This window comes from Theropithecus gelada, chromosome 17 (genome assembly GCF_003255815.1).
Source record: "Theropithecus gelada isolate Dixy chromosome 17, Tgel_1.0, whole genome shotgun sequence".
NCBI lineage: Eukaryota > Metazoa > Chordata > Mammalia > Primates > Cercopithecidae > Theropithecus > Theropithecus gelada.
This window is the reverse complement of record NC_037685.1, coordinates 68,052,797-68,078,815: the sequence shown is the minus strand read 5'-3', so window position 1 is coordinate 68,078,815 and position 26,019 is coordinate 68,052,797. Positions and strand designations below refer to the sequence as shown.

The 26,019-nt window shown below is 41.6% G+C and overlaps 1 protein-coding gene across 1 annotated transcript; it reads right to left on the bottom strand.

Moving 5' to 3' along the window:
- Window positions 1–464: 464 nt before the first annotated feature.
- SERTM1 (serine rich and transmembrane domain containing 1) lies at window positions 465–22,000 on the bottom strand. Its single transcript, XM_025364769.1, has 2 exons — window positions 21,729–22,000; window positions 465–965 (listed from the first exon to the last, which is right to left on the bottom strand). Exon 2 carries the CDS (start codon window positions 786–788, stop codon window positions 465–467), a length of 324 nt encoding a protein of 107 aa, XP_025220554.1. The 5' UTR covers window positions 789–965; window positions 21,729–22,000.
- Window positions 22,001–26,019: the final 4,019 nt, after the last annotated feature.

Below are 26,019 nucleotides of genomic sequence, written 5' to 3'. Positions count from 1 at the left end.
TTAAATTTGGTGTCTCCACTTTATCTTTTAAATATGGAAAATAACTTCTACGTAGGTCAGACTTGATTTTGCCAGTTTCTGCAGGCTCAGTTGACTTCACGGTTTTGTAAAAGAAATGAAGTGCAAGAGTCCATGTCCATCATCCACAGAGAGGCCACCTCAGATGAGTCTACAACGCCCAACAAAGTGGAATGAACTGACCTACCCGAAGAAGCCCAGTCTAGGTTCATCAAGCCATTTGTGTGAAACTCCGCACCTTGGGGTTTGCACACATTTCCACCAACATTGGCGTCTCCATCCCCAAATGAAAAGCATCATGAACAGGAAAGAAATCAGAGAAAAAGGAGAAGGAGAAGCAGGTCTACGCCAAAAGGGTCATTTCTTTCATGAGACAGCGCTTCACGCGACACTTCCGTAAGGGGACGTCAAAACTACTGCCACACTCCAGGACTCCTCCATTTTCCTCAGGATGAAAGGTTTGAAAAAGTGGACCTCTGTGAGGAGATGCTGCAGACTTCCAAATTGGTGAAAGAACTTCCAGCGTCGCTTGGATACTCTGGGTAGGAGGAACTGGAGGAGATGATATTTTTGAGCCTCTGGAGGGCAATGATTAAAAGCAGAAGCAGAAACGCTAAAAGGCTGAGGAATATGGACACATAGATGTAGACGTTTGACAGGTGGCCTGAGGCTGGGTCCACTGACGTGGACAGGGATGTGGGAAACAGCTCAAGAAAAGTTCCATTCTCCACACTTCCCGAAAATCCCGAGGAAGCATCAGGTTCAGACATCTTTATGGAGGGTGAAGCAGTGATCTGGTAGATTACAGTCAAAACTTCACACAGGGCTTACACAGGACAGATTGGCATTTTTTCACGATCGTGTTCGCAGAGTTCACAGGCTGTTAAATCAGCACAACAAAACTTCTTATTTCTCAAAGGCAGCAGGGGATCAGGTGTGCATTGAGACTGGAAAAAAAAAAAAAAGCAACTCAGTGCATTCTTCAGAAAAATCACATTTAAATTTCATTTTTAGTTTTTATTTCAGTAAGGATTAATTAGAAAACTCACCAGGGAGGAAACAAGATGAAATAACTCCCCTAGGAATCAGTCATATTTATGTCTTTGTATTACAAATGATGATATAAAAATGAACTTTTATTTTCTGTCTACAGTACCCTAGGTGCTGTGTTTCTCTAAGGAGCTGAAGATAAAATAAAAGGGAAAATACATTTATGATGTGCTCCATCTGCTGTGATTTCAATAGATCCTCCAAGTATATACTCTGAGATGAGAACACAGAAAGTTAGTTCCAAACCTCCCTCCCCCAGAAAATTAATTCCATACATTCGCGAGCTCATTAGCATAATTCCTGACCAGTAAATCCCTCTAGCACACTTTGGAAAATCACTGCACATGTGAGCTTGCTTTTGATCGAATGTTCATAAGATTCTGATTTGTTTATGAGAATTCTATCTCCTTGAAATCAGGTGCCGTTTCTTTTTTTTTTTTTTTTTAAGACGGAGTCTTGCTCTGTCGCCCAGGCTAGAGTGCAGTGGCACGAAATTGGCTCATTGCAACCCCACCTCCTGGGTTCAAGCAATTCTGCCTCAGCCTCCCGAGTAGCTGGGAGTACAGGCGCCTGCCGCCATGCCCACCTAATTTTTCTATTTTAGTAGAGACGGGGTTTCAACACATTGGCCAGGCTGGTCTCAAACTCCTGACCTCGTGATCCGCCCACCTCGGCCTCCCAAAGTGCTGGGATTACAAGCATGAGCCACCGCGCCTGGCCTCAGGTGCCATTTCTATGTAACTCTTTTCCTTAAATGTACCTAGGTACTTTGTTTCACATACTTTAGGCATTTAATTTAAAAACTCTAGATTCATTTAGAAGAACAAAGGTTAGATTCTCTCTGAATGGTAGAGAGAGTATCAGGTTGGCTGTCAAGAGACTTAGGTTTGAGGCCCGAGTTCTCCATTATATTTGGGAAACTGGGCAAATTACCTACGTTTTCTGAGCATCACTTTTCTTATCTGTAAAATAGTCCAACACCTGCTTCATCTTCTCATGGTGTTATGCATGGACCAACATGATAGACATGGAAGTATGCTGAACTGTAAAGCAATGGAGGAAAAAATGAGTTTAGTGTGTGGTGGGAGATAATGGGACTGGTGGATGGGTGGGTGTAGGGTATTGTGTTTTAAGGGGTGTGGAGGGGGGACCATTTCTTAGCCAGGTGCAAAGAAAATCTCTTCACTGTGTTCAGGCTGTGAGACAAGAGGATCCCTCCTGATAGATAAATCTTTCTTCTAGTCCAGAAAAGATGCTCTTCCTAGCTCTGCATGGCTCTAGATAATTTTGTTGTGCATTTCTAAATCTTGCTTCCATTGTGGTGCAAAACGAACAGGAAAACATTCACTCTGCCTCTAGCTTTCTCTTCCTAAACTCTGCCCTGCATTTTATCTGGAGAACTTGCCTTTTCCTTCTGTTCTCCAAATCTAATTAAGCAGCTGATTCTTGGAGGGGTTGACATTTGCCACTGTGGCTGGAGCTGAACAGCACTAATGATCCTTGTTAAGGTGGGGACACTTCAGAGAGGGCTGTCCCTGTTGGGTGACGCGCAGTCTAATGAGTCCTAGTGAGTTCTTGAGTAGGCTAGGGATGGTGTCTTAGTAGTTTCTAAAATAATTTGACTCCTACTCCTCATTTTGCATTGCCTGGTGATTTTAATTCCATTAGGCTGCTACAGGTTTCTGACCATCCTCAAGAAAAAAAAAAAAAAAGAAGAAGAAGAAGAATCGCAGTGGGACTGCAAATGTGTTACACTGTTTTGGCAATACCTAGCTTTTTACAGCACATAAATGTTCCAGCCGTTCATCTTTGGGGAATATAGCAAAGAGTCGCAGAGGTAGCATAGAAAAGAAAACTAGGACAGAAGCCTCACGGATTGGAAGGGAAAAACTATTTAAAATGTTCAAGTACAACCTCCTAAGTGTAGCAGAGGAAACAGAGAAATAAAGAAGCTAATTGATTTGACAAAAGTCACATGTGTAATTAGAAGACAAGCAAGGGCTTTTGGTAGGAAGGATCAAATGTAAACATAATTTCTTTTCAGCATGGGCAGATAAGGCAAAGACTATCATCTTGTGTGTTCCTCATGACTGCTTTGCAGGGCAGGGAAAGCAGGAATTATTCCCATTTTGCAGATGAGAAAACTGACATGCAAAGACATGGCAATTTACTCAGGGTACATAGCTAGACAGTGACAGAAAACTGACTAGAATCCAAGCCTGAACTGTGTCCTTGGTTTTCTCAACTGTGGTAGGAAGAGACAAATTATGCTTTGGATAATGAGTTCCTATCTGCCACTTACTTGGGCAAGCCCACAGTTTAGTCCTGATCTTTCATTTTTCTCATTTGCACAACAGTGATGCCTACCTTTCCTACTTCTCCAGGAGGTCTTGAGTTAAGATGTGATAACGTTTTCCATAATCTTGCTTAGAAAATCATAAAAGGCCATCCCAAGTAAAGTACCAGTAGATAGGTAGTTCCTTCTAGAAAGTCTAGAGGAACTTTTAAGGTCTCTCTTAGTCCTACAGTTTTGACAGGTGCAGGTCAAAGATTCAGCTGAAGTTGGCTGATTTTTCTAAAGCTACCTTCTCTGCTACCCCAGTCTGGATCACTTTCTAGGAGTGGGGCTGGAGGCACAGCCAGTGTCACTCTGATATCAGCAATTCAGTGGGTAAATCTCACAGCCGGCTACCAGACCTCTTGTTAATATCATTTTACAGGGTAAATATTCTAAGAGTAGGTTTTCACTTCCTGAAGATTGCCTTCTTTCAGACCAAAACCCCACCACGAGCCTCAACTGTTGACAGGAGAGTTTATAGGAAATGAGGCTCAGAAGGTTTGGTCAAAGCATGTGATCTTTTAAGTGGCCTTGGAAGAATAGGAGAAAACAAGGAAATGAAACCTTGTGTCCTTAGTTGACATTTCACAACTAAATACCTTCTTCCTTAAGTATTCCGCCTAAATATTGTAGCTTTAGTACCATTTCCAGGGTGCTTCTTAATTTAAAATCACAGCTACACAAATTTCATTTCACTATTACATCTACTCTGAAACAACAGAGTATGTGCACTGTTAGAAAGTTAATTCTCATTTCCTTATTGAAGTTTTAAAAACTGGAGTATCTTCTTTCTCTCTGGGTTTATTTACCAGTAGCTGTCTAATGCTCAGGGTGACCCAGCCTGTATGTGTTTAGGCATTGTGGCAGTGTGGAATGAGGCTGGAGGTGGCACTGCGGAAATGAAATCAAATGAGTGTGTTTCAAGATGATGCTTCTTGGGCTGTTGCTCCCAAACAGATAAGGTTTGAGGAAAAGAAGAAAGAGACTTCATCTTAAATGCATAGCCTTGACCTGTCTCGGGGCAGCGCCCGCAGACTCTCATTTCAGGTGACACCTAAAGCCACGTGGGGATTTTGCTGCTTTTTTTTCCTCCTCAGAATCACTGTACTCGGAAGGTGATTTTTGAGAAAGGAAAATGAGACAGCTGGATCACAACATTATAAATGAAGACCTGTGGAAATGTTTTAGCTCATGGTCAGCCAACTTTCCCTTTGTCTCTTGGAATAAAAGCCTGGGCTGGGAAGAAATCTACAAAAAAGCAGCCTCCTAGTGAAGTGAGGAAGGCGGGATGTGCAGTCTCTCACCGTATGCCCAGTGGGGTGGGGAAACGGAGAGACAACATAGACAGCGCAGACCTGGGGTCTCTGGTTCTGCGTCATTTAGCACCACAGCCCTGGGACCTGTTCTAAAGAATGGAAGCTTTCCTTCCCACAGAAGGATTATGAGGACAATAATGTTTGGGAAGAAGAAAAATGTACTCTCTAGCACGTACCTTCATTCTCCATAAACGAAGAAGAGTTGACCAGCTCTCATCTCTGAGTGAGTGCTCTTACATAAGCATTGCAGGAGCCATGGCAGTCAGCGTGTGGGCACAGCCTGCACCACGTCCTTGACTTCCATGACACGATAGTTTGTAAAACTCAGGCTACCAGCCAGCCTCAAATATGGCACAGCAATTTTAAATTTCATGGCCTTTATTCAAATACATTTCTACATGAATAATGACTATTTGAAAGGTTTTGTTGTTGTTGTGGAAATCTGGGACAAGCTGCTTTGTTCCCTTGCAGACTTTATATTTAAAGAGTGGCCTGGCTGTTGGATGCCACATCAATGTTCCATCATTATCAGGTTCTGCTGTCATACTCCATAAGGTGATCCTCTCAACCATGAGGAAAGTGGCCATAAAGTATTAACACAACATAATGAAATGGTTTTTCCAGTACACAAAAGGAAGATTTGATAGTCGAATGGAATTAATGGTTTTAGATGATGTGTTAGATCTTTCCCTCTGTAGAACACCTAAAAACGAATATTTCCAGAATCCAGAAAGGAACTTATCACATCTGAGCAAAGCTGTTTTTCATTCTATTTAGAAAATGTATGTTTTATATAAGACCTTGCAGCCATTCCTTTACCCTTTGCATGATTATCTTCTCTCTTAATGCTTCCTCTCTGCTTAGTGGCCTTTTAGGTCATACTAGCTGAGAGAAGATTACTGCTGACAATACACGCTTCCCCCCACCCTTCTCTAAATGTAAATCTTCACTTGCATTCAAAGGCAAACATTTACCCCCGGGCCTTGTGCTACCCTTACTCAAAGCTGACTCAGCCATCCATAGAGTTGCCTATTTGAGAACCGCCTTTACTTAATCAGTACAGTGCTTTGGGAGAGTAGAGTTTTGTGTGAACTTTCATTATGAGTCCTTCAATTGGCATGATAAAAACCAAAGTCAAGTTAAGGAAATACACTGCATCTATCTGCTATCATACATTGAGAACATTGAATTAGAGGGGCATGTTATGCAAAGAAAGGTGGGGAGATGGAGATTCTGAATCGTCCATTGGAATTCATGGATCTGGACTGGATGATGTGAGACAAAAGATAAAAATGAACAGTCTTTTAAATCTACAGCTTAAATGAATGATCAGAAAATACACTCAGAATTTTTTCATAGTACTTTGGTGGATAAAAATTATAGCAATGACAAACGAACAGCTTGGTATCAGTGATTTATTTTAAGAATCAATTCCAGGGCAGGTCATTAGGTTGCTTTGGGTTCAGTCCAGTCTCCTCCATCTCTCCCTTAGTGATGGTTTTTGTCTACCTGGATTACTTTTAGGCTTTGTAAACTATTTCCTTAGCAAAAATAAAAATAAATATAATTATACTCAGAATATTTTTACTTTAGAGAACTTATTTTGCACTAATTCTTTAAAAATTAGTTATCTACATAAGGTATAATTCTCAGAATATTCACAATATATCTTTCTTGATATGTAAAACACAGCTGATTGAGGGAAGCTAAAAACAAAAACCAAAAAAACCCAGGAGAATCTTTCAAAAAACGATATGAACTTAACTGTTTTGATCATCTACCTCAAACAGTCTCAAAAGTAATTATAGGTATAAGTCCCTTGCATTTATTTAGCTTTGTTTTTCTGGGGGAAATCAAACTATTATTCTTTTTTTTTTTTTTTTTTTTTGAGACAGTCTCACACTGTCTCCCAGGCTGGAGTACAGTGGCACTATCTCGGCTCACTGCAACCTCTACCTCCCGGGTTTAAGCGATGCTCCTGCCTCAGCCTCCCTAGTAGCTGGGATGACAGGCATCTGCCACCATGCCTGGCTAATTTTTGTATTTTTAGTAGAGACAGGGTTTCACCATGTTGGCCAGGCTGGTCTCGAACTCCTGACCTCAGATGATCTGCCATCTCAGCCTCCCAAACTGCTGGGATTACAGGCGTGAGCCACCATGCCCGGATGTTAACTATTATTCTTAATACATTTTTTAGTATGTTTATATCCATGGGAGGATTTTGTATCCAAATCACTCCCTTAGCAAGAATAATTATTTAAAAATATACTGTCTTAGAATAAAACATATAGCTAAATGGGTAATTTTCTAGACAAAACGGTCAAGTACAAAACCAGGTCCAGGCATAGCATTTTCATGATTATTTTATGGTGTTTACAAAAGACCAAGGAGTAGACTTCCCACACTTCAGGGAGACTGGACCCATCTTGGCTAACGTAATTGGCCTAAATCAAAACAAGAAAAGGAGTAACCTGAAGGCTGAAGAAAACACGAACTGGTTAAGAAGTAGCAGAATGATGAAAGCCACTTTTAGAGAGCGGGAGAAAGGGTCGTTGGCTGTACACTTGATTGACAGAAAAAGCCAACAGCCAGAGAAATAATGACTTGAAGATCATAAGCAAGATCATAATGAATCAATGGGAAGAAAGAAGGTAAAAGCAAGATTGACTTTTCAAGATGTTACAGCATTTTAAATGAGAGCTTTTGGGATCAATTCTTCCTCCACCCTGCTCTGATCATTTCCAATATTTTAGAAGTATATTAAGAAAAACATCTTTTAATCTCGGAGCAGCTAAAATTGGTTAAATCATGGCATTGGTAAAGTAAAAAGTCTTGCTTATTCTTAGCAAAACGTTTCAAAAAATTCTTGGGCTGGGCATGGTGACTTATGCCTGTAATCCCAGCACTTTGGGAGGCTGAGGCAGGAGGATCGCTTGAGCCCGGGAGTTCAAGACCAGCCTGGGCAACATGTAGAAAACCTATCTCTACAAAAAATACAAAAATTATGCAGGCATGATGGCATGTGCCTGTAGTCCCAGTTACTTGGAGGCTGAGGCAGGAGCATTGCTTGAGCCTGGGAGGTCAAGGCTACAGTGACCCATGATTGTGCCACTGCATTTCAGCCAGGGTGACAGAGACCCTGTCTAAAAAAAAAATACGTGAAATAAAATAGAATTCTCATAAAACCATGCTGTGCTAGGACAATGGAATGGTGCTTGTTCCTTTTCTTTTGTGTCTCATTTTGTTTCTATAGCAAAATAATTTGTATCCAATATATATTTTTTGTCCAATCAGAAAATGTTCATAACAGTCTCCCTATAGAGAGTGAAATTTGGAAAGATTTTGCGCTTGTGAAATAAATTTGTGAGTCATAAATCCCTGGGAATCAGTCAGTCAGAGCTTTTTTATTTTTTAATCCTTTGTATGTAAACTACTAGGTATCCTCAGACCTCAGGGGCCTTTGTGCGCCTCTAAAACTGTCCTAAGAGAGCAGGGAAGAACTTGAAATTCCATCTCTCATAGGCATCCAGGCTAACGAGTTTAATGAGAACCTTTTTGTTGGTCTCTGTTCCTGTAAATGTCTTATTGTTGTTGTTGTTGTGTGTGTGTATTTTTAATTTATAAGAATGGATGTGCAGTAAATATTTTATTCACTCTATAACATAGACCCCAAACTTCTTTGCCACTTAAAATATCTTGATAGTTGAGGCTTGATGCATAGAAAGAGAGCAATGTAAACTAACCAATGTATCAAGTTCTCTATTTTTGCACATAAGAATACAACAAGGAATAACAACCATTATCTATCCATAAGATCACAGGTATAGGCACAATTTGAAAAAAAAAAAGTAAAGACTCCCCATTAAGGAGGTATTTTCCCTTTAATGTAATGCAAGATCATTGGTAGATTTTGGATCCACTTGTCTGAAAAAAAAATTCAGCATTAGCAAAATAATTACACAGGTCACTATTTATATCTATCTCTATTGACAACGGTAGTCATGTATTTGTTTAAACTAGGGTGCTTTAAATAATATCCTATTCCCTAAAAATGGATTAGAACATCACAAATATGCATAAATGTTATGTGTCTTGCATTTCTCAGTAGGAATTCAAGCTAACAGAGTCTTTCACTTAATGACATCTTTAATCAAGGCATAACATTTCCTTGAATTAATGAACCATTGTTTCTCATAACACAACTACAGATAGAACCCTAGTTGATTACATAGTCTGTAAATTGCCCATCTCATCCAGATATTAGCCAAGTGCTTGGCATAACATGTACATATGAATTTTGCCAAATAAATTATCTCATTCTTCCAGTCCTCTATGGCTGGCAGTCAAAGTGTGATAATGCTTTCAACAGTAAAATGGCTATTTAAAAAGAATAATGCCTATTAATTGGCAGCTTAGGCAGGCTAAGTTTTGGATACATCCAGTTTTGGCCATATTATATTGTTTTGTAGTCAGCTGAATACTCAGAAAAAAAGTAGGATTCAGACTTCAAGATTTCTTCCCTTACAAGGATCCTCAACGTAAGATCCTTGGTGGATCTTGGATCAATTAAAAAAGACCAGCTTTGTTATAAAGCACATTATTAGGACCACTGGGGAAATTTGAATATAGACTGTACATTAGATAATTATACCAATATTAAATTTCCTAGTTGTAATATAGGAGAATGTTCTTGCTCTTAGGAAATGCATATTAAAGTGTCTAGCCATAAAGCTTCATATTATCAGCAACTAACCCTCAAGTGGTTAGGCCAAAATAGCAAAAAAATTACACACACACACACACACACACACACACACACACACACATACATACATACATACATACATACATAAAACAAATGTGTCAAAATGTTAACAACTGGTTAATTGACAGATATAGTTGGCCGGGCGCGGTGGCTCAAGCCTGTAATCCCAGCACTTTGGGAGGCCGAGATGGGCGGATCACGAGGTCAGGAGATCGAGACCATCCTGGCTAACATGGTGAAACCCCGTCTCTACTAAAAAATACAAAAAACTAGCCGGGCGCGGTGGCGGGCGCCTGTAGTCCCAGCTACTTGGAAGGCTGAGGCAGGAGAATGGCGTGAACCCGGGAGGCGGAGCTTGCAGTGAGCAGAGATCCGGCCACTGCACTCCAGCCTGGGCGGCAGAGCGAGACTCCGTCTCAAAAAAAAAAAAAAAAAAAAAAAAAAAAAAAAAAAAAATTGACAGATATATAGGTATTTATTGTTATTCTTGCAACTATTCAACAGTTTTAGAAATTTTCAACATACAAGTTGAGGAAGAAAATAATTTATTCCAAGGAACTCAAGAAAATATGCTTGGAAAAATATGCAGTAAGTCAGCCAAAATGTTAGATGCTTCTAAGGAAATACAATGATAGAAGCCAGATTCTTCCGTGGGCATCAGAAAAGCTCAACTACTTGCTGCTACCATCAGCTCATGATGCCCAGTAAGCCACAAACACTTGCAGTGAAGCATCAGAGGATGAACTAGAGGAAGTTGAATACGACCAGGGAACTGTGCCTATGGTGGTGGAAGAGGCTGCCTGAAGACCAGGAATGATGACTCACTAGTAAGCCTTATTCACAACTCTACTCCTGCCACCACCCACTGGACTGAATCTCATCTGGGCCTCCAGGAGCAAGTAATCCTGTTATGTGCATCTTACATCATCAGTCATCTTCAGAGGCAGCCAAGGATATCTCTCCTGCAGTTTAAACACCCAGTCAAAGCTTGGGACTAGCAGTTTTCTAATGAGGACCAATAAGTAGGTGATCTGTGAGAAGATCAGGGAGAACCCACAAGAGCCAATGTGGTCCAGGTTCAAAGTAAAGTAGGGACTTCAGGAAACAGAAGCAGCAGATAAACTAAACAGAAGGAGAGACTTTACTTGGGCAGCTAAGTCAAAGAGGCTGCAAATAGCAAGTTCCACAGATAAAAAAACCTCAAACTCTTTACAACTCTTATAACTAGCAACCACCTCCTTAATTACCTTGCTTTGGGTGAGTTCTCTAGTGTAGCAAGAGTCTTAACTTTTGACCCCATGAACTCACTTACAGTCCAGGGCAGATTCTTTTGTCATAGGGGCCAATGAACAGTTCAGAAATTGAAGCTAGTCATGGCAAAATACAGCTGCAATTAAAAAAAAATAGGAAACATTGATATGAATAGTGCTTTTCCCCAGTCATCACCAATCATATGACTAAGGATACAGGTAGGGACTTGAAATGGTCAGTACCCGATGAGTCTGATATCAGACAGAGGTTACATAAAACATGATCTATACAAGGAGACTAAGTGCTCTCTCATGGCTGCAAAATTACTCATCTACCCAGATTTCCAAGGACACCTAGGAAGGGAGAAAACAGAAAGAGGACGTTGTGTCCTTCATTAGGAAAGCACCTTCATATGAGTTTCCTGTGGTCCTGCTAATCCTCAATGTGAACACAGCGGCCGAGACTGCCAATGCTCTCTCTCTCACAGGCAGCACAGCGAACTCAAAAGTCTGGTTAACAAAGAAAATGTCTACATGTTCCTCATAACATAGAACAAAATGATATGGCAGACTATCAAGTGTGGGTGGAAATCAAGTCCTCAGCAGCCTGTTGTCATTTTAGATAACGATTCAAGACCAGAGTCTATCAAAGACAATATGGAAGCAATAGACAAGTGTAGGCTCCAATTCTCCCAGAGCGTATTTCAACTTGAAAATGTAAGAAGGTGAAACTGAAAAATAATGAGGAATTATTTGTGGAAAACAGACTGCCAAAGTAGTGACCTATAGAAAATAGTTACACATTCTTTTAAAAATATAAATAAATATGGTTTTACTGAAGGAAATTATGGATAATCTTTAATACAAGATTTAACTGACTTTGACTGTTCTTTGTTAAGGCTGAGCTCTTTAACTTACTTTTAGAGGTTGTGAGCTCTGCATTGTAAATTCACTTGTAGAAATAGCCTACACTTTCACCCATTATTCACTATTCTTTCATCCGGTATTAGTTCATTTTTGTTTCAATGGTGTGGGCTGGGATGCAGGGACACATTATGGCAGAAGAGTGATGGGAGGTACAAGAGAGAGGAAAGAGGTGATGAGGGCATCCTCAAGTCATTGAGGAGTAGCAGTCTGTCTTCAGAGCATGACTGGCAGAGGAAGGCAAACCCAGGATGCTTGTGGAGGAGAAAGAATGTGCAGACAAATCAGTTTGAGAAACAAGAACAGGGGCAACATAAATGATGGCTGCTAGTATTTATCAAATAAAAGCATGTACCATTTTGGATGTGTGTCTGTATATGTATGTGTATTTTATTTAATCACCACAATACATTAAGTCAGTTAGTATTATGTCCCACCATCTTTTTTGCCAAATGAGAAAATTAAAACTCAAGAGAATTTTTTTTTTTTGACAGAGTCTTGCTCTGTTGCCCAGGCTGGAGTGCAGGGGCACAATCTCAGCTCAGTGCAACGTCTGCTTCCTGGGTTCAAGCGATTCTCGTGCCTCAGTCTCCCCAGTAGCTGGGAGTAGAGGTACCCACCACCATGTCTGGCTAATTTTTGTATTTTAGTAGAGACGGGGTTTCACCATGTTGCCCAGGGTGGTCTCAAACTCCTGAACTCAGGAAATATGCCTGCCTCCACCTCCCAAAGTGCTGGGATTACAGGCGTAAGCCACTGTGCCCCACAAGCTCAGAGAATTTAAAGGCTTGTCCGAGCTCACCCAACCACTTAGAGGCAGGGCTGGAATTCAAGTCTACACCTCTCCGTCTCTAAATTGTATGTTCATTCCATTCCTTCTCTCTGGGAAGGCTGTGTGTTGAGGAGGAATGTATTTGAGACTTGTAGTCACTAATGTTGTTCATGAAATGTTTCTGATGTCCCTTCTTGTAGGGCTGTCGTAGGATAGCATGTTCCCACTCCCTCTCAATTTAGGGTGACTGTATGACTTGTTTTGACCAATGAAATGTATGAAAGGTGACATGTCCCTTCTGGATAGAAAACGTAAGATCTAGTGTGAGATTTGCCACACCCCTTCCCTCTGCTGCAGTGATTGTATAATGGTGTAAGTACCTGCCAATGTCTATCAGTCTGCATCCTTGAGTGACCACAGTGAGTATCTTCACCCCTTGCTGGCCCCATGGACACTTATGTCAACATGAATAAACTTTTGTTGTTTTAAGCCACTGAGATTTGGGGCTTATTTGTTACTGTAGCATCATTCTCCTTCTACTAACTAACATAAGCTCTCACTATACTTTGATGGCTGAGTTTATTATGGGTCTCTAAGAATTTTGAGCATAAATAAGTCAACTTATGAATAGCTGGGTGTTGTATGAATTGTGTATGTAATATATTAAAACTCTCTTTTGGCACTGGTGAGAAAGAAGGTTTTAAAGGCTGTTTTGGTTAGCTTTTAATTTCATAGAAGCGTTAGGTTTAAGGGCATGAGATTTAGCTACCGGTAGAGCCAAAGACATATTCCTTAACAAGCTCGAATATGATGAGCTGCTACTGTATAGGGATAATCCTGACCAGCTGTTACTTAAACAGGCCAAATGGTTTCCAGTGGGAACCGGTGAGCAGCAATAAGGATATTAAGACTAACTCATGGCTCCTAGTGGAAAACACAACTCATCGTACAAGGGTCAGTGGTACTGCCTTTGGTTAAGAAAAACTAGCAACTTGGGAGGCTGAGGCAGGAGAATCACTTGAACCCAGGAGGCGGAGGTTGCAGTGAGCCAAGATCGTGCCATTGCACTGCAGCCTGGGTGACAGTGCGAGACTCCATCTCAAAAAATAAATAAATAAATAAAATAAAGAGGAAAAAGAAAAATGATATTCTTTGCTGCATTCAATCATACATTGCACAAATACTTCTTAACAATGTACAGGAAGGGATAGAATATTATCATTGTGTGCATAAGTCTAATGCATCTATAATTTGTATAGTTGCCAGCTACAGTGAGAAATCTAAGACTTCTGTTATATGATCTGTCCCTTATGATCTGGCCACAGGCTACTTTTCCAGTCTCATTTTTACCACTGTACCTAAGATTCATGTTCCAGCTATAACATACTGTTTTCAATTCCCCAATTAAAAAAATACTTATGTTTAATCCTTATATGTGTACATATCATCTCCCTAACTTGAACCCAAATCCAATTTACTCACTGCAGGTCTGTACTCAAGCCATCTCATCTGTTTATTATTCACCTAATAGAAATCCCTACCTACTTTCTCTATGCAAATTTCTGGCTCCCTCCACTGCATTCTCAGCATACTTTCTGTACCTTTCTATGCTAGCATTTCTCACATTTTATTATACTTATGGTATTTATTCACCTATCTGCTTTAACAGACTGGGAAGTCCTAGAATAAAGAAATAACAATTCACTTATCTTATATCCACAGACCAGTACAGAATGTGGCATAAAGATGATCAATCAGCATTTGTTAGATGGCTGCATGAATGAAAGAATAAGGGAATAAAGAAACTTGAAGCTTCTTGGAGAGATAGCTCATGTTTATTGTCTTTACAAGCAAAAGAATATTTATTTAACAAATGAATAAATGATCTTGTGTAAAATCATAAAGATTACTCAAAGGGGGTAAGCATCAACAGTAAAGAATAATGATGATGAACCCTCTCTAAATTTTAGAAATGCTTCAGTTATGGCAATAAAATTTAATAATTTCTGGTTCCAGGGCAAACTCTGGCCATACTTTAAAAAATAAACCAATTGTATCTTTCAACAATGTCTAAGAAAGCTAAGATTTCATTTGGTCAACTGTTCACCAGGATAATTGAGGAAAGGATGGAGGAGTGTGCTGGAAATACTGAAATACATTCTTGTGAACAAGCTGGAGGATTGTAACAAATGTATTCTGAAGGGCACAATAAAAGTCAAGAGAGTTTACCATAGTGAGACGATAAAGCTCTGGCTGAATATGAGCCAGAATGCATTTTAAAAAGAATTCCTTAAATTAAACTCCATGATAATTCCATCCTTTGAAAATTACAAGTCTTTTATCATCACGACCTATGACACTGTGCTCATCTGTGGAAATAAAAAAGGTCAAGGAAAATACCCACTTCATGATCATTGTAGGGGAAGCTTATAATTCACTACATTCAGGAATATCACATACCATAGGATTGTTAGCTACTCCACCTCAATGCTAAACCAAACCAAACCAAAATGCAACAAAAATGCTCGAAAAATTCAATAGCAAATCAGCACAGAAAAAGAAAATGTTTACATGTTTATAAAATTTTCAATTTGACTACAAAGTACTACTTTGGAGATCTGGGCTACTCAAAGCAGCCATCTGGCTCCCTCAGTGACATGTTGGTTACAGGTCCCTGTGAGATGAGAAACTTGCAATAAATACAGTGCTTCCTTCATCAGGAAAGTCTTGCTACAAAAGAAGAAAGAGAAAGAAAAGAAATAGTTAAACTAAAAAGTATGCCTAGTGCCTTATTTGATTTATATTCTGGCACGAGCTCTGTATCTCATGACGAATAAGTAATAATTCAAATGGGTGCTGGTGCATGGACTATGCTTCGAGTAGTACTCGACGCAGATCATAGCCATGGTGATGTGAGCAGCAATCTCCTTACCAGCACTGTGCCAGGGAACTAATCCAAAAACCTCAGCTTCTTAGGAAAATAATAAGAGGAATGAAAACAGATGAGCACAAGAGAAGCAAATATTCTCTTTTTTCATTAATCATACAACTAACTGCAAATATGTATCAGATACCTAATTTATTCTTTTGTTTTCCCTTGTAGTTCCTCTCAATCTTAACTTTCCCCTGTTAAAAAACAAGAGAATTGCTTGAACCCGGGAGGCGGAGGTTGTAGTGAGCAGAGATCGCACCACTGCACTCCAGCCTGGCAACAGAGACACTCCGTCTCAAAACCAGAAACAACAAAACAAAACAAAACAAAACAAAACAAAAAACGAGTAAAACCATCAAAAACCAAAACCACACAAGCAGCAATAACAACAAAAGAAAACAATTTTCACAGAATCGGAGAGCTACAAGTCTTTAGCAGTCAGGAAAACGACGGCCCCAAAAGTTAAGTGAAGTTTGAAGGTCATTGTTTATATGTCACTTGTTTTTGAAAAAGGATATGTAGTAGGAACTCCAGCTAGTGACAGAGACCACAAATTGAGGGTCCAGCACCCACTTTCCAACCCTAGATCCACTCTGTACTCAGAACTGAGCTGAGTGGCTGACAAGAGGAAGGCAGACAAAAAAGAAGTAATTTTTTTTAAACCAGAGGCTTTTTATCATATGAATCAAAATATGTGCCAAGCAGGGAGTTCAGTGGAAAAATGTAAGACCAAAACTGACAGGGATAATAAGGTGACACTTGGACAGACTTGGAAGGATCTTGGAAGCTCATTCCATTCAACTGCACCCATTTTGTTGGCAAGAAGTCTTTCTGAAGGTCTGAGACTAGCATCCAAGCTCACCAAGGACTTTCCCATGAGTAGTTGTTAGAACGACAGGTTTGCCTTGAGGGGAGAGGGGAACGGCAGAGGGTAGAGATTGAGTATCCCTTATCGAAAATGCTCTGGGCCAGTAGTGTTTCTGATCTTGAATTTTTTTTTGGATTTTGGAATATTTGAATATACATGAGATATCTTGGGGATGGGACCCAAGTCTAAACACAAAATTCATTCATGTTTCATATACACCTTATACACATAGCCTGAAGGTAATTTTATACAATATGTTTAATATTTTTTTTGCATGAAACAAAGTTGTGTGCATTGAACCATCAGAAAGCAAAAATGTCACTATCTTAGCTACCCATGGGGACAATTTGTGGTTATTTGGTGTCACCATAATTCCTGACTGAATTTATATGCTACTCATAGCAATTATTTTCTTACACTTATTCACACATAAATACTGAACACTAAAATACATGACATCGTTAATACACAGAAAAAAATGTGTTCAAGGGTAACTAAGCAGGCCAGGTGCAGTGGCTCACACCTGTAATCCCAGCACTTTGGGAGGCTGAGGCGGGTGGATCACTTGAAGTCAGGAGTTCAAGACCAGACTGGCCAATGTGGTGAAACCCCGTCTCTACTAAAAATACAAAAATTAGCTAGGTGTGGTGGGAGGCACCTGTGATCCAAGCTACTCGGGAAGCTGAGACAGGAGAATTGCTTGAACCCGGGAGACGGGTGTTGCAGTGAGCCGAGATCGTGCCACTGCACTGTCCAGCCTGGGTGATAGAGCAAGACTCTATCTCAAAACAAACAAACAGCAAACAAAAACACTGACTAAGCGGTACAGTTGCATCTCAAGAATACTTGTATCAGCTGTTCAACAGCACCGACAACAAACAGCAGGCTTCCAGTCTCAACCTGCCATGCTGCCTTTTGATGAAAAGGGTACTGTGCACTGTGGCATCATGCCAATGCTCAAAAGTTTAAGATCTGGGGACATTTCAGACTTTCAATTTTTGGATTAGGGATGTTCAACATGCATTAGTAAATTTTTTTTTTTTTTTTTGAGCCTGGTACCATTTATATGGGTGTGTCAAAATGAGCACATAAATTATGTCTTTATGATATGTCTTTATGATCTGTGTAGTTTTCTATAGGAATGTTAACTGCTAATAAAAACTTTTTTTTTAAGGAAAAGAGTATTATGTGCCAGGCATAGGGAAGAACGGGTCATAGTGAGGAAGGTCTACTGCTTGTTGCATGAACTATTGGAGTGCTTCTCTTTTCACACAAACTAGGTAGCATTATAGGATAACAGTGTAAATGATACATTTTAAGAATTTATCCAATGGAGAAAAAAATCAGAGAAGTTTGAAAGTACATGCACAAAGATGTATTCTGCAGCTAAACAATGAAGCTACTAAAATGTCCATGAGTCAAGGGTTAGTTAAAGAAATGACAGAAGTGTCACAGAGTGGAGTCTCTTGATCCTATTATATTAAAAAGGGCTATATATATATGTGTGTGTGTGTGTGTGTATATATATGTGTATATATATATTTAAATTTAATTTAATTTTAAGTTCCAGGATACATGTGCAGGACATGTAGGTTTGTTACATAAGTAAACATGTGCTATGGTGGTTTGTTGCGCCTATCATCCCATCACGTAGGTATTAAGCCCAGCATGCATTAGCTAATTTTCCCTGATGCTCTCCCTCCCACCACCCCACCCCGAAGGGCCCCAGTGTGTGTTGTTCCCCTCCCTGTGAAAAAGGACCGTATTTTCTAACATGAAAACATGCTGAACATCTATGACTAAGTCAAGAAAGTAACCTTCAGAATAGTGTATAGTATGATTCCATTTTTGTAAAACAACAAGTACTACTGCTACTACTATTACACACACATATATTTTAGATGCTAAAACAACAAAACAAAACAAGAGGTTACATACCGAGCTGTTAACATATGTTTTTGTCAGAGGGTACTACTATTACGGGGCATGTTAACATTCTATTTTGTGCATTTCTATATTTATATTTTGACAAAAAGAATGTGTATTAACATCAGAAAAAATAATAAAGGTATTTTCATTAAGAAATAGAAATAAAATTTGACTATAGCATATGCCATGAAAATACTGCTGGTTTTTAAGCCCAGGACTTGTTTTTTCTCTTCCCCCTCCTCCTTCCCCTCTCTTTTTCTGTACTGTCTATACTTAACACAAACCTTTGAAATAGTTCATTTCTACCATTTTTTTTTCAAAGTTTCACTCTCAGGCTGATGCCAGAAAGTCAATCTTCCTAATAGGGCTTAAATGTACTTTGAGGAAGCATCGCATTTTACAGGATGTTGTCGATGTTCTACTTAAGATATGAGAATAGTATATCCCTCTTCATACTTAGAGATATGTTAAAGTGTGTACGACTGTTTGACGGCTCAGATATCTTTATCTTTTTTTTTTTTTTCAAAAAAATGTTCCGAACTTAGTAAAGGCTAAATAATGACTATTTCCTATATTCATAAGGAACTCTTGAAGGATGCATTTAATGTCATGAGACTGAACATGAAGACATTTTATCCTAGGGACACATCTGCCACAAGTCAGAATCAGAACAGAAGGGACCACAGAATTTGGCCCAGTAGACTGTTGCCCGGCCCCTGAAATGGCCAGTGAATGCACAGATAGACTTCCTGAATTCTAAATCAAAGGTTGGGCCACATACGCATACGAAGGGCTTCTTCATCTAAGTCTCTGGCTTGAATCCTCTAGGTACATATGCTGGCTAAAAGAAATCCTGCCAATTTGTGGGCTTAAAGCTTGACCTTCTTCCTTGTTGGGTTCCCTATTCCATTAACTAACTTAAAGGCTTTATTATTATTATTTTTAGCTCTCATTATAAACAATCATGAAAGTCTATAAAAATTAGGCCTATAATACTTTGTATCAATATACTAATACAATATAATAGGCTCCACAAGTAGATATTTGAAGAAAACAACATTCTCTGCGGCACTACTTTTTGACTTTTAGTTTCATTTGACAAATATTTACTGAATGGCTTATGGGTACCAGGAGCCAGGTAAGTGGGACCTACATAGTGCCTGGCATCCAGGGCCATTCAGAAATGTATTTTTTCAGATTCTTAACTTACTACTTAAAAAACTCAGATGAACAAAACATAAACATTCAGCCATAATTTTATTTTTCACTTCTTCATTATAAACTAATTAAGTATAAAAATGCTCATACAAACTCTACAAACTTTAAACAAAAAAGGAGCCCCCAAAAATGTTGTAATATAAGTACAGGGAGAAGAGTAAGCCAGAGAAGAACGATCATCAAATGAGCTCAGACTTGATCTAGCATAGAGGCTGAATCAGAATTTTGCCTGTGATGAGTTAGTCTTTCTTTTTTATACTGAATGTATAACTCCAAGTTTGCTTAAAGGTTAGTATGGTTGGTCATTCTTACAAATCAGCTCTGTCATTCTTCATCTGCTCTCACTAAAAACAAGAAAAAAGAAAAAGAAACCCAGGAAACCTGCAAATAAACTCGTGGAGTTGATGCCACATGCAATCACACAGTTATTTCTCTCTTAACTCCTGATGCTTTTGTCCACATCGTAGACATCTAGTAAAATCTGTTGAACTGAACGAACCAACAGCAAGGGAGAATGGACTCGATCTTACCTTACAACAGGTTTCTTTAGGTTTCTTTAATGAGAACAATCAATGTGTGTGTTCAGCTCTTCAAAACACTTTGCCTTATATAGAGGAATCAAAAATAATAAGCCCCTCAAAGCCAAAACGTGAAAATGGAATATCCCACCCACGTGCTGGATCTCAGTATTTCCAGATTACTTCCGAGGTTGGCAGATGCTTCGGCGGCCCTAGGATGTCCAGCATTTGCGGGTGACTAGGGCATGGGCTGAGGGAGGCTCTGAGACCAGGCAGCCTCACTCACAAGCCCTCCAAAAGGCAATTTGCATTACAGATCAGCTAAAAACGGTGTTCTGTGTGTGGTGGTGGCGGGGGAAAAGACACCACTCTACTTAGTAAAATGAAGAGAATTTAGTTACAAAAAGATATTTAAGAACCTCTATGGGCACGATCACAAATAAGCTGAGACACCCAGACTAGTTGTATAATTCAGCAATTAAATATTGTTTTTTTTTTTCAGAGGGTGCATGGGGCTCCGCAAGACTGCTTTAAGAGGCAAACCCTTTAAGAAAAGACTGTCACTTGTGCCTCTTTTCCTGTTGACAGGCTGTTGTCTGAACAATGAATCCTGGAAGCACCTAGGAGAAGGCACCTAGGAGAAAGGTCTTAGGGAGTAGTCCCGCGGGTCCGACCCAGGACAGCAACGCTATCAGTTTCCCCGCCCTTTGCACCTGTAGTGTAGACGGTACCAGATGCGATGGCTTTGAGACGTCCTCTAGCCATCGGAGCCCATCATCTACCACAAAGAACTACCGAAGTACTTACTTTAGCAGAACATTTTCCGAAGGAAAATTAACAGGGAGAGGAAATGAAGAACATTAACAAACAGACTCGGTCTGCAGAGTCTGAGATCAAACCCGAGTCCGATGGAACCCGGGTATCTGGTGGAGGAAAGCGGGCAGGCATAGCCCCAATCCTGGTCCTCAACAAGAGATTTCTGTGAATGAACCCCTCTGCTCTCTGGAGGAGGGCACATTACATATACCTTTCCTAAAGCAGAATTGAAGCAATTTGCCCATCATTCCTCACACCTCGACAGGGAAAGGCAGGATTCCAGTGTCTCATCAGACCCAGGAAAAGGGAAGGGTCGCTGGCGCAGTTACCTACTGGGTTTCTGGGAGCTAGGGAAAACACTCCTGGGAAACGCAAGTGCTCAGCGCCACATAAAACTTCCCCGGATTTAGGGCCACGCGAAGACGGGCGAAAAGACTCTCCAGCGCCTTAAGGTGCAAAGCCAGCTGTCAGTGTGCGCATGGCGAGTCCCCGTTCCCGGGAAGGGACACAAATGACCCTAGAAAATCAGACAGGAGCAAAACAAACCCAAGAATGACACTCCACAGACCACAAAGGCAAAAGCAAACAAAATGCACCTAGACACACACTCTGCAAAGTGTAGAACTGTCTACACTTGCATGGAGGAATCCACCTTGCAGAGCGAGGGTAGACCTTCCCGGCTCCCAGTGTCTGGGACCGAGGCAGGTCATGCCGGGGCCAAGGACATTGCTCTCAGGGCCCCTCGCAGCTCCTACTGCAGCCGGTGGAGTCACCCCGAGACTCGGAGAGCCGGGCTGCGATTGCTTCTCGGGACAGTAAGGACACCGCGAAAGGGATAGATTTGGGGGTGTTCCACAGAAAGGAACCAGATCTCCGGGAGCCCAGATCTCGGGAAGTCTGGGAGGCAGCTCGCCTCCAGGACCCGAGGCCGCCCCAGGCAAGGAGTCGGGGCGCCCTCCGCGTAGGGGACGTTCACCCCCAGAGCTCGGGACCCTGCAAGTCTCCCTCACTGACCTGCAGGTCAGGACGCGCGACTTCCCGGCCGGTCTCCTGCGCTCGCGGTGGGGCTGTGCTCCCGTCTGGACGATGCGCGCCCGCGAAGCCGTCCTCGGAAATGTCGGGCGCAGCGGCGCGGCGCGCAGTCTGGGCGCACGGCGGACAGCGGGCGCAGCGGGAGTGGACCGCGGCTGCCTGCTCTGCACAGCCCGCGCGTCGTCCCTCCGCCCCTATAGGCCGCACAACCAATGGCCGCGAGCGGGGCCCACTCCTCACCGCCCCCAAGTCTCGGCTCTGGCGGGCGCTTGGGTCCAGCTCGGGCGAGGGAGGAGCTTGCGCCACCGTTGGAAAATCCCGGAGGACTAGGAGGCGTTGCGCAGGGAGCCCCATCTGGGGAAGGCAGGTGTAGTGGGTGAACTTTTGTGTGTATGTGTGTGTGTGGCGGGGGGGTGTTTTTTTTTTTTTTAGGGCTCAGGGGCCTGTCTCTGCAGATGAAAGCATCCACTTCTTGCCAACTTTCTCCTCCTCTGACATCTTTTATGAGTTCCTCGCAGCCCCCACCCAAAACAACTACTCTGGGTGCATCATCGCAAACCCAGCTGTGACTGAGCTGCGTGGGGCATGGCCTCATCCCGTGATGAGCTTCACCACAGACAGCGCTCGCTCAGCCTTCGCCGCGTGCCCCTCTGAATCCTATACCAAATCACCAAATGAGTCGAATAGGATTGGCATTTCTGTCATTGCCAGGGAGACAGGCAGTCATGAGTCCCTACTAGGGAACTGGAGTGTCATGTATCGTAACAGAACTCTGGAAAAGGACGCTTTAACTGATACGACCAACTTCAGTTACCAGTCAGTGCTGCTACCTTGACCAGAAGACTCTCTCTCTCTATTCCTGTTTTTCAACTGGAAAATGAGAGACTTGGATCGCTTGGTGTCTGCGGGCTCTTTCACTCTGACATTCAACAATCCTGTTGCTCTGTGGCCTGCAAAGGGCTGAACCCCTGGGAAGTGTTGGTGTGGCTACCTGTTCCTTGAGCCCCTACTCCATCTGGTTCTGCTGTCTTCACTGTGAGACCTATTTGTGGCCAGAGAAGCAAATCATGCACAATACAGAATCAGGCCACACAAGTCTCAATGACCACCAACACATGCACGTATACTGCCACCCGTCCTAGGAGCCGGCTACTTCCATCCATGTTCAATTGTTCTCCACGTAGAGACAGGCAGGGGCACCTGGCTTAACTCTGAGGCTCCGTGGTATGTAAGGAAAGGCTCTCTGTCTCTCCCCTTCCTTCTCCAGGGCAATTGTGGTGGGTGTGAATCTTTTCTATGTGGATCCTTCTGTGCCTGATGTAAAATGCGGGAGGATGGAATGAGCACTGTTGTCAAGAGGGCAGATTCAGAGAACCACTTCCCTCCGGGCACACTTGCATTGGCTTCCTGAATTTCACCTGTTCATGTGCCACCCTCATGAGTTACCTTATATCCATCTACAGTCTGCTCCTTTATGCACTTAGTAAATTTCACCTTAGATTTTTACTTGGCTTCATCGTAAGCAATAATATCTGTGAAATTATTGGTTTGTGAGATACCAGTTGTATTTAACATTTAAATGCACAATGAAATGAAGGCATAAGTCTTCCATGCTAAAATCATTCTGAACATCACTGGTTGTTCTCACAACTCACTTTGTGAAACACTGAGGCATATGAGGGGGCAGTTAGAACTGTTGACCTTCAAAACAGTGGTCCTCAAAATTTCTTTGTGCGTAAGATACCTAGGCCCCAACCCTATTGTCTGGTTCATTCATACTCTACATGTTTGTTCGTTTGTTTTGTCTCTCCCCTTCCTTCTCCAGGGCAATTGTGGGTGGATGTGAATCTTTTCCCTGTGGATCCTTCTGTGCCTGATGTGATTGATCCTTCTGCGAGGAGTCTCGCTCTGTCGCCCAGGCTGGAGTGCAGCAGTGTGATCTCCACTCACTGTAATCTCTGCCTCCCTGGTTCAAGCGATTCTTCTGCCTCAGCCTCCCGAGTAGCTGGGATTACAGGCGCCCACCACCAGGCCCAGCTAATTTTTGTATTTTTGGTAGAAAAGGGGTTTCTCAATATTGGCCAGGCTGGTCTTGAACTCCTGACCTTAGGTGATCCACCTGCCTTGGCCTCCCAAAATGCTGGGATTACAGGCGTGAGCCACCGTGCCCGGTCCATACTCTACATGATTCTAATGCAGTTTGTCCATTGAGAACCCTGCCAACATCCTGCAATTGTCAGAGAGGGGAAAAGAGCTGTTGATTGCTGAGCAGGCTTTTTATTCGGGCTGGTAAAGCAGTTTTCTTTTCCTTGTCTTCCCTTTGGTGACAAGGTAAGGTAAGTTTCTTTCCCTCAGTGTCTATTTTATAAGGCTTTTCTTGACATTTCCTAAACTTGGTTTCCTAGTTTAGTTCCTAAGTTTCCTAGTTTCTTAGTTCCCATAGTTTCCTGGAGGTAACAAATTACCAGAAACTGGGTGGCTTAAAACAACGGAAATGTATTCTTTCTCAGATCTGGAGTCCAGAAGCTCTAAGAGAATCCATTACAGAAGGTCCCACCTTGTTCCCGGAGGATGTGTTCCAAGACCCCCAGTAGATGTCTACAACCACAGATAGTAGTGAGCCCAATTCTGTTCATCAGAACACATTTCTGTTCATGTCTTCTACCTACAAGCTTAACGCCCTTTTCATCTCAACTAAGCTCTTATCCCGTGCTGTGGCTGTAACTTTTGCAGTTTGAAGTGCGACAGCAAAACTGCACAACGTTCTGTTCCCTTCTTCACAATTTCACGGATAGAAGATTCCCTCTTACTGCAGATCTACGCAACCTCAGCCTGTGTGTTTTTTCTTTCCTTATTAAGAGCTTTCACCTTTTCACTCAAAGGAAGCACTTTACAGTTTTTCTTTGGCATACCCGACTTGCCAGTATCATTACACTCTTGTATTTTGAGGCCATTATGAAGTCAAATAAACTTTTCTTGAAGACAAACAGTGTGATTCCATGGCAGCCAATGTGATAACCAAGACGGCTACTAAGTGGCTAATGGGTGGGGAGCTTAGACGCTGTGCACACACCATTATATCCACAGGAGGTATCCATACTGGACAAGGAGATGATTCATATATCAAGTGGGATGAAGCAAGACAGTGTGAGATTTCATTACACTACTCAGAATGGTAGCGACTTAAAACTTATGAATTGTTTATTTCTGGGATGTTTCATTGAATATTTTCAGACCACAGACCTCAGGTAACTGAAACTGTGGAAAGTGAAATCTCAGATAAAAGGGGGGCTACTGGGCATGGCTTTTTCTCAGCATTCAGCAATCCTTGGTGTTCCCTGGCTTGTAGGTAGATGCATTGCTGTAGTCCTTGCCTCTGACTTCAAATCATCTCCCTGATGTGTTTCTTCTTCCCTTCTCTCCTAAGGACACTTTTATTGGATTTAGGGCCCACCACAATCCAGAATGATCTTATCTTGAGATTCTCAATTAAATTATGTCTGCAAAGACTGTTTTTTCCAAATAAGGTCACATTGACAGGATCTAGGTGTATATATATTTTGGGGGAGGCACCATTCAGCCCACTACAATTACTATCAGTGATTGCCCAAACCCTCTGCTTTTGTGTGAGGATGTTCTACCTCCTCAGAGTGACATTGGGTAAACTCTAGTGATTTTAGGCTTTGGGGTAACTGCCAAAGTCAACAGGGTCACTTTGCAATTCTCAAAAAAAAAAAAAAAAAAAAGCTGGCCACTTAAATATGACACTGGGAAAACATGTAAATGTGCTTTGTGGTATTACTTTGTAAACTCAGTGATTCTGTCAAATTCTTCTTTCTCCTTATCTTTTTGGCTTAGGGTAGGGTGCCTTGATAACATCCTCTGTTTGATCTGGTACAAAACTCCTTTATTGCCTCTGTATTAGCCTGTTCTTATGCTGCTAATAAAGACATGTCCAAGACTTGGTAATTTGTAAAGGAAAGAGACTTAATTGACTCACAGTTCCACATGGCTTGGGAAGTCTCACAATCATGGTGGAAGGCAAGGAGGTGGAAAGTCACGTCTTACATGGTGGCAGGCAAGAGAGAGCTTGTGCAGGGGAACTCCTATTTATAAAACCATCAGATCTTATGACACTTATTCACTACCAGAGAACAGTATGAGGGAAACCACCTGCATGACTGAATTATCTCCACCTGGCCTTGACACATGGGGATTATTACAATTCAAGGTCAGATTTGGGTGGGAACACAGTCAAACAATATCAGCCTCC